This window comes from Opisthorchis viverrini (genome assembly GCF_000715545.1).
Source record: "Opisthorchis viverrini unplaced genomic scaffold opera_v5_80, whole genome shotgun sequence".
NCBI lineage: Eukaryota > Metazoa > Platyhelminthes > Trematoda > Opisthorchiida > Opisthorchiidae > Opisthorchis > Opisthorchis viverrini.
In genome coordinates, this window is record NW_008751735.1 from 1,411,855 (window position 1) to 1,421,845 (window position 9,991).

Genomic DNA, 9,991 nt, shown 5'->3' on the forward strand with positions numbered 1-9,991 from the left:
ATCGCGATACCTCGAATATCGTAGCGACTGAAACATGAAGCGACCCGGTGCAGCACATTCAGTTGCTGAGAGCATCACAAACGAGAGATTCAGCTGGGTTCCAGGTGAGTCTCTCGAAAAACCAAACTAGTTTGTAAATGAGTGTATATTAGCTTATAACTCTATTCACTTGTGATTTTGTGTTCAAGTGCAAAAATTGACCGATGGAGAACTAGGGATTGCGCCTACATGACGAGCCATAAGAGGTATGAAACCGGTAGTGAACTGTTCACATTCTCCTCGATCTTCTGAGGGAACGTGGATACTTTTCGAGAAGACAAATTAATGAAATAAAAGCCCGAAATATCTGCCCGTTTTGAAAGTCCTCTCATATTTGACTCACTCAACATGTCTTGTCACTTTTGTCCAGTCCATTGATTCACTCCCAAACAATAAATAAATCCGGAGCTCAACGTACGCCGTCGGATTTAACAGAAACTCCAACGTGCGGAGCGGTGTATCACACAAAAAACACCTGCCATTCATGACCGATTTCCGACAGTGACATCTCTTCAGGCTTGAAGTGCATGTACAAGGTACAAAGAATGGACATGACATGAAGCGCGGTGCCGGAACTCCCCCTCTATCCATCCTCCTCTCTGTCACTCGACTGTCGTTTGTGGTTTCCGCTTCGACCGTCCCTTGTTCCATTTCACCCGCTAAACTAACTGACAATGCAGGTCATGTTCTACAGATAAAGTGCAGCGGATGGGGGAGGAAACGAAAGGCTTGTATTTTCTACCTGGAACAGGTGGTTTCCCATCCCATGATCAGGATCAGAGTGATTTTCCTGTGGATGTCGTTCGGTTGGAGATTTGTGCCTCAATGGATTTGAGTGCAACACTAATTTCATTAGGGTTAATTCAGAGAATGGATTTCAGTCCTTCAGGCGATAAACTCGAGATTTGCAGACGAACTACAGTCTCCTTGATATTTTGTCGATTTGGGTACTGAATTGAACTGGTTGATCCAACATTACAGATAACCAGCTTGAGTTTGAGAAAATGTATGTATTCAGACCTTTGTTTTTGAAAGGGTTACACTGAACTAAGGATTCAAGAAGCAATGGGGTGTTTCGGGCAGTCACACCGAGGTGACACATTTAAAAGAGACCTATTATACATGTTAACACACTATAGTAGGAAACTACACTCCTGGATAGCACTATAGAACCGGTGAATTCCTAGAGAACGGAAGTGCATGTGATATGTTCATAAAGGAAACTGCTCACAAGGTTGCTAAAAGCTCTTCGACAGCCAACGACCGGTTTCGCCCTTCTTGGGGCTCATCAGGTAGGCGCAGTCTCCGAGTTTCCCTCAACCTTAAGTACTACTTGAATCCAAATTGGACTGTTTTCGAGAAATACACTCATTTGCAAATCAATTTGGCTTTAACGACAGACTCAACTGACGGAAACTCGGGGACTGCGCCTACCTGATGAGCCCCAAGAAGGGCGAAACCGGTCGATTGATTTGCAAATGAGTGTATTTCTTGAATGTGATATGGTTAGCAAATCACGAATAACACCGAAAATCCAATGACGAATTTGTCAGAGTGGAGCTTCGATCCAAGCACACTGAAAGTTGGAAGAAAAGTTATGTCCAGCTTAGAAGACCATTGTCGAGAGTTTTTTTCTCCTTCAGTAAATCTGGCCTAAATATCCTTTGTAATCACTACGCTACATTTTCAGTGCGTTTGTGACAGACATTTTGATTGAAGTTTCTTCACGAGTATGAAGTGAAGTGAATTCCGTTTGAGGCCTTTGTGAACTAACAAATTCAATATATTTTGCGGGGTCAAAACCCACGGAATATCAATACCATACTGAGAACACCTGTTGCTCTCTTAAAGCTGGTAAATTGGCCATTGAAATGGAAGCCTTTTCAGCCCATCCAGTGAGGGTATTGACCTTGCTAAAATGCATAAGACTCTGATATATTCTGATATACTGTCACTGGTTGTCATGAGTGGAAAAGATTGCGCGATAATCGAACGCTCCACACATCCGACAGACGAATTGCATTCCATCTTGTGAAGGTTTCGTACTGGGCAACACGCAGCCTTGAGCCGACTGATGCTCCGTAGCTCAGCGCATGTGCAAAGGTGCAAACGTCTGATTTGGTGGCCAATCTGATGCAAAAATGAAGAAATATCAACCGAGATTTCGTGTGCACATACGATCTGCAGTTATTTATAAAGGTTTTGAGGCAAAATAGCAGGACCACTTTGTCAAGAGCACCCTCGATTACGTGGCGCCATGAGGTGATCCCATAATTTCCCCCCACTTTTTAGAACTCTCAGGCAAGAGGATGAACGTTTCATTCTCATGAAATCTGGGTTTGATTTCCTAACCTGCAACGCCATCAATTCTAGAGATGGGAAGAACTTGAACGATCTCATAATGATCTCGTCGGGTGTAGATCACTCATGTGAACAACCCTCCTCCTGTCTTGGCGCAATTGTTCCGGTGAGTCTTTACCAAGTTTCGCTTACATCAAAGCTTATCAACAGTACATATCCTTGATCGTATGGGGCTCGAACCCCGGATTTCTGACGTGATAGGCGAGAATGCTCGCGATACCATATCAGCGCACACTGGGGGCACATATGAAGAGGCGAGCGTGTCCACGCTTGAGCGACGTGACTTGTTTACTTGAATGACGATCCAGTAACTGTTCTCTCATGCCAGATGTCCGGAGTTGAAACTATGGCATATCCAATAATATGCACTGCTGATGAACTCCAACAACATAGGAACTCGTGTGCAGTTTTCCCCCTTGGTGTGGATTCACCAGAATAATTGCGCCAGGACAAAAGGAGGATTGTTGATGTGAGCACAATCACCCTCAGCTGCTGTCCACGTCAGCGCCTGACTTCTAATGCGTTTATCTCAACACGCAAAAATAAGAAACATATCCTGCTCTGTTCGTTTCTCTGTTCCACAGCTTGCACTTCATCCAGATTTCAGTCAGTAGTGATATTATAATTCGCCTTAAGTTTTCAACATTTTACAAATACACTCATTTGCATATCAATTTGGTTTTGACGCGAGACTCACCTGGGACCCATCTGAATCTCTCGTTTATATGTTTTTTAGCAACTGAATGTGCTGCACCAGGCCGCCTCGTGTTTCAGTTGGCATGATATTTGAGATACCGCGCTACATGTATAGACGTATTACACCACTCGTAAGGTTGCTGAGGACTCTTCGACAGTTGACGACCGGATTCGCCCTTCTTGAAGCTCACCCGGTAGGCGTAGTCCATGATTTTTCGTCAGCCATACATTCTGCTTAAATCAATACCATTTGTTTGAAAACGTCATAAACGAGAGATTCGGATGGGTTCCAGATGAGTCTCCCGTCAAAATCAAATTGGCATGCAAATGAGTGTCGTTCGCCCATTTCGTGCAACTCATATTCGAGTAGAACATAAGGTTGACGGACGCTTGAGGACTGCGCCTACCTGATGAGCCACAAGAAGGGGGAGACCGGTCATAGGTTGTCAAAGAGTTTTCAACAACCTTATGAGTAGCGTGTTAAGTTCCACGTATTTTATTTTGCAGCATGAACACTGACAAATCGGTGTAGTTCGAGACTTGCTGGGTTCAAGAAAATACCGGACAGAATTGTGAAAGAACATCCTCGTGACTTAAACCTGTTGTGTTTGTCCGTACTGTATCCCTAACCAGATAAGAAATCCACCTAAATGGTCACAGTCATTTGTTCAATAACTTGCTATGTAAGTACCAGTTTCATCTCACTGCATAACTGTGTATCGTTTTTCTTGATTAAATATCTAGATAGCCCAATTAACCCATTGGAGTGCCCTGACCCTCATCAAATAGATCTAGTTTCCCAATTTTCATCACTCTCATTTCGTATCTGAACGATTCAATGAACTATTGGCTGCAAGTGTGCTTGGTATTTGCGGGGCGCTTAAATGAAGTTCACCTGGATGTATCTATTATTGTACTGTTTCAGTGAATGTGCTGCAAACGGTCAACTCGTACTTCATTTGGAATAACTTCCAAGGTATCGATGTACCTTCGTTTATCTTACACCCAATGTGTTAGTAATGTTTCCGATCTCATCTGTCTTGGGCTAATCAGATAGGCCCGACTTTTGTTGTTACTACAGTAGGATTTGAGCTCTGCTAGCCAACTGCTGGTCATTCTGAAGTCAGCGTATTCCAAAGCTTTAGGAGGTCACTGAGCAGCTGTCTTTCGAAAAAAATGTTCCAGAATTTACAGGCACCAGGAGCTGTATTTGCGTTTTCCTGTTTACTGATTATTGCGATTCCTTTTTCGTCCAACCGAACGCTATTTTTCTGAAGATTCGTCATTTCCAGGAGGTATTGGTCCATTAATGACTCACATCTCTTTCACAATATCCTTTGCAGACGGAACACTTATCGTCACTTTAGTAGCATGAAACCCGGGTTAAGGTTCTCGCAATTTCCCCCGCGTATGTGGTGACTGGCGCGATTGAAAATCCAGGCTTCCTCCTATCAAAGTAGCCGTCATTTCCTGCTTCACCTAATGTTAATGCATCGGGTTGCGCGTAAGACAATACGAAGTATGCAAGAGAACTTGTAGCCTCGAGTTTAACGAGGTTCGGATTTCACTCGCAGAGAACCAATGCGCTTCACTTCTAATTTTGAAGCGTGGGGTTAGTAGGTAGTGTTTTAAGACATGTTGCCTTCCAAAGGAATTTTTCTACCGTTTCGCGTCACATTCTAACTTCATTGTTAGAGGATTAGAATTCGTTTGGAGATCCCAAAATCCGGGTGGAGTACAGGCTGACCAACCTGTTCCACTCTGTTTAGCGCTTATCGTTTTAGCAATAATCTGACTTTAGTATAAAAGTACAAATTATCTTTTCGATTAAATCGATTTAATTCAATTAAAGGTGAATTTTCGGCAATGATATCGCACGTCAGTGATGAAATGTTCCCATGTACATCTAGGAATTTTTATGAAACTTATTAATGAGTATCTTGATGTCATATCTGACTGCTGTGCCCACTCGAGTGCCGACGACAACACAAAAGCTCTATTGCAGACAATCGAGTACGAATGTACAATGGCCTCGGGCTATAGAATAAAGGGCAACATTTGACCTTGATCCTTACTGGCGTTTAGTGGAGTTTGGGGATCTCGGTATGCTTTTGGAATTCTGGGGGTATTCTTCAGAAATCGGACCTTCCTGAAACTTAAAAAAATAAGCAAGACGTGAGGTTATTGTGCAGATGAGTCGAAGTAACCGGAAAAAGAGCGAAATAGAAAGTCATGGAATTGCGGTAGGTGAACCTTTTGGCGGAAGAAGCTGCGTGCTTGGCGCGAGTGAATGGAAAGTGTTCATGGTTTGTGAGTCACTGACAAAGACGCTTATGATGGGCACCTCCTTGGTTACAAACTTTGAGACATTTGTTACAGATGACAAGTGAGTTCATACAAACACATATGGGCTTCCCATTAAGTGTTTGGCATCCTTATTTTCCTATATCCCATACCGTATTCACTGAGTATAGCAATCTACTGAGATGACTCAGCGAGCAGATGTAGTCATCTGCCTGAAGGGGTTTGGGTACTTCCCAAGTCAATGGAGCTCCTGAAGATAGCATTTCGGACTCCCAGATGAACAATTTTCTTAGAAGCCAAAATCTATTCGTGTTTCACGTTAGCTTTGGAAACACCTTGAACATTATTCAGGCTAGCTTGTAGCGGACCGTAAAAATGCACCCTGGAGACTGAGTAGTCTACTGAATGCGACATTATGGCACACGCGATGTAGTGGTAAATAAATAAGACAGACAAATTTCATTGACATTTGTACTGCAATGATGCATTATTGATGAGTCTTCCGTGAAGAGGATAGACCGCATAAACCATCGGCTCCGTACGTACATAAAAAAACGCGGTCTCATTTGTCCACAGACCAGTGCATGCACATGTTAGTCCCGCGGGAGTGTACGTTTTTCCGATAGGGTGCACCTCTCAAAAAGACATGCGGAAACTAGGGGAATTTTCGAGGTTTCCCGCCGTAAGGCTCCGTCCATCAAGAGGTCTTGTGACACGGACTGCCTGAGGGGGAGAGAGGACCGACTGACTGAGTGCTGACTATGGTGGTTCGACGAAATCGCACAAGGATTCATGGTGTACAGCATTAGACGGATTGACAAATCAGGAATAACGTACAGGTTACACCTTATTGGTGATCGATAGGCGTAATGTGACATGTCAGTCAACGGCGTGACCGCGGAAATAAGCCAAGCTCTGCCACTGCAACAGGAAACAGTGGGATGGTAATTACCTTCGCAGTCAGTGATGTTGTTTCGACACCATCTCGGGATAATAGCCGTTTTTTGAAGTGGATTGATCAACAGTGAACCTAGAAAGCACTCAAGGTGTAATTTCGGAGACAAAGTAGTGTATCTAAAAACATGGGTAGTGCAAAGCATGTTTCATCGCGCTTGTCAATTTGTAATCAATTTAAATCGATTTTTGTAAATCATGCGATTTACTTGTGATGTGAGTTGTCAGCAGCCGACCGAAATCATTCGTTTCCAGTTATCAGTAGTCTGACATTGGATGAATGAAAAATGGAACACGAGGTGACCTGATTCAGCACATTCAGTTGAAGAAGTGATGAGGAGGTGAAGTGACACAGTGTGTGTAATGTCAGCCTGGTCTTATTGGTCTTAATTTGCTAGCGCATCAAATCACCAGACAGATGGTGGCTTCATTGTTGATCACCTGTGAGGCTGATTGAGTGATTGATTGATTGGTTGGTTGATTGATTGATTGATTGGTTGGTTGATCGAAACAAGCGAAGGACTTAGTTTGGTCTACTAGAAGGACAGTGGCATACTAGCCTATGTCTTATGCTTTGACGGGACTGTAGAGGTGAATTGGTTCACTGGGCTGTTTGAGGCAATCTCACCCAACTTCATTTTCCCATATCCACTTTCAAAAAGCCCGAATTTCATGAGATGCGGACCTGTCTTTGGCTTTTAACTTTACGGACGTGCGGTGCTGGAATTCCGCAGTGTGTTCGCCTAGTACTAGTTGCATGGGAATTAACGCCAAAACGGAGGACTGTTTTGTTACGTTCAAACTATGGTTAAAGTATATTCCAACATTACGAAGACCCACTCACCTTTCCTCCGTAAATAGCACGGCGTCAGCTTGTGTGTGAACAGCAGGTCCAACAGTTCTATAGCAAAAACCTTCTTAAGTTACCGCTGTTTTACTCGAATATTGGAAGCAGAAGACAACGAGGAAGCAAACCACGTCTGAAAATCTCCACATCCAGCAGTGTAACACCTGTCTTGGTTCCTGGCCGTACTACTAGTGATTCATTTTTGACGCAAACCAGGTGTCAGATTCCTCTATTTAACTTTCCCATGCTTCAGACGATTGACGGGTGTAATGTGACGGCTCATGCTGGATCACAGTAGTCCATCAACGCATTGGGTTGGAGGTCATCTCAACCACCATGGCTCACACTTTCAGGGATGTTCCGACTGTGTACAGCCTACCCACTGTGCAGCCGTCGAACAAGCTGGCCGCATTTGATCGATCACGTTATCACGTTTCGCGAAGACTTTCCAGCAAACAAGCATTCGCGATCACATGATATTTTCATAAAACTGAATCGGGTGCGAAATTTCCCCTTATCATTATGACTTTCTAGACCTGTGGGAGCCGCTCTTTGAACATTTACATGGGCTGCTCATCAACATTTGGGTCATTCTTGTGAGTATAAATTTATTAACTAATAACCCTCTTTTCGAGAAATACAGTCATTTGCCAATCGATTTGGTTTTACGAGAGACTTCAACTAAATCTCTGGTTTATGATATTCTACAATTGAATAAGCTGCGCACAGACCACTCATGTTTCAATTGGCACGATATTCGAGATATTGCAGTATATTTTCAAATGAGTATATTTCTCGAAAACAGTCCAATTTGGGTTCAAGTAGAACATGAGGTTGACGAAAACTCTGGGATTATGCCTACCTGATGAGCCCCAAGAAGGGCAAAACCGGTCGTGGTCTGTCGAAGAGTTTCCAGTAACCTTGTGAATAGTTTTCTTTATGATAATAACCCTATTATTCACACACAGATACACTCATACAAATGGACCATCATTGAGAAGAGTGTTTGGACGGATTTTCACGTTTCGCACCTGGGACCAAAGCTTCGTACAAAGTTCACCATGAATAAGACAGCGCAAAAGTACCCGAAGCAGCTGAGGGACTTTGACTTGTATTACTTACTTAAAACTATTTGATGCCTTCAACAAACACGTTATGGTATTCACCAGCCATACTGTTTTCCAGCTCACCATTCATTTCGTAAGACGAATGACAAACTGAAGTCGAATGTCAGCGATGTATGATGAGGAATACTATTCTTAAACCTTACTGTTTTATTGGGAAAGGAATCTGTATGATTTTCCACAATTCTGAAGCTCAGCGATTAAATCTTGTTTTGTGAGAGTAGAGATTCCACGATAGCTGAGAAACGATGTGAGTCTCTCCACATCTGTTGGGAATCATAGACAGTGGGTGCCCGAGGAAACTCCAGATAGAGTCGAACCAGAAATAACCAATAATATTAAACAGCAATGATGTTTTTTAGACATGATATAATCCAGTTCCAGTGGCATTTGCGTGGCGTTGAATGACAACTTCTATGCACTTTACCGTCCGATATGAAGACCTTACTATTAATTCAAGATTTGCTGCCCTCTTACGGGGCCGGGAATTTCGTTATTAGTTGTGCAACTGGCGGCAGGGGAATCTCGTCATTGTCCACACATTTCTTACCCCTTCTGTTATTATTACCGACGAAATCAGACTATTGTCTGTGCCCGGGGGAAGGGGCAGGCCCATTTCGCAGTACAACCTTTCACCTGTTCATAAACATAGGCTAGTAAATTGGATGGAAAAAGACATACACACAAGGTTTTGGTGCATGTGTGAATCTGTACCCGTGTAAAACTTCTTTGAGGTTGATCAAACTCCTCCTCCTGTCAGGCGAATTGCCACTGACGGCGCCCAACTGTAGTCAACCAACCTGACAGCGATTATTCTCCTTTCGGATAGAAAATCAATATTTGATACATTGAAAAGACGAGCTACTCCATTCTATTTGCGTCTGCTCTTCACGTCAGAATGACCAAAACTATCCTTCCTGCAGAGCTGGATTGGTGCGGCATATGTTTGTCAGCCACTTCAGAATGCTGTACAAGATTCTGTCTTGGCGAAACCCGAAAAGACACTTTGGGCCCCTGGAATGAGGCTACAGTTCGAGGGGGAACTAAGCACACGAGCAAAAGGCTTGGTCAAGTTTCACCTGAAAATGATTAATTGCTTGCAAACTGATTCCGATTAATCATTCAGTGGCATAGTCACACAAGTGCACCTTGAATTTGGTGTATTTTTCTCGTCACAGATGTGATGCATTTTCCTACAGTCTTGGCTGCCACCCTCCGCGGTAGTCGTGTCAGCTAGGATTAAGTGACTATAGCCAAATGTACAGCAGCGGGTAACATCAAAGAGTAGTGGAATAGTGGCTTGGGTGCATGTGGCGACCGACGGCTTTGGACTGCACAAAGGAAACCGTGTACGAATGTGCACTTTGGACAGGACAAATGGGAAGAAGAAACTGTGAATGTCAAGGACAGTGCTGGCTGAATATTCCACCAAAATGGAAAGATTTAATAAACCACAGGGTATCACTGATCGGTTTTATGTCAAGCGTAAATGAGCACAGTTCGTGTTCAGCCGGAAAAGAGTGTGAAAACCACTTTTTTTATAGAAATATGTCCTGATAATGTGCTATCCAATCATTCGTTGTGGAATGATTTACAATCTGACTGTTAACAACAATGTTGTTAGTTCCGCAGATATCTGTGTCGAGCGATCCGCTGAAGATAATTA

The 9,991-nt window shown here is 43.3% G+C and overlaps 1 protein-coding gene across 1 annotated transcript; it reads left to right on the forward strand.

The window, feature by feature from the left end:
- Positions 1 to 1,246: 1,246 nt before the first annotated feature.
- On the forward strand, positions 1,247 to 8,067 carry T265_04674 (hypothetical protein; the record flags this gene model as incomplete). The annotated part of the gene is made up of 2 exons (XM_009169465.1): positions 1,247 to 1,365; positions 7,845 to 8,067. 2 exons carry the CDS (start codon positions 1,247 to 1,249, stop codon positions 8,065 to 8,067), a joined length of 342 nt encoding a protein of 113 aa, XP_009167729.1.
- Between the last annotated feature and the right edge of the window lie 1,924 nt (positions 8,068 to 9,991).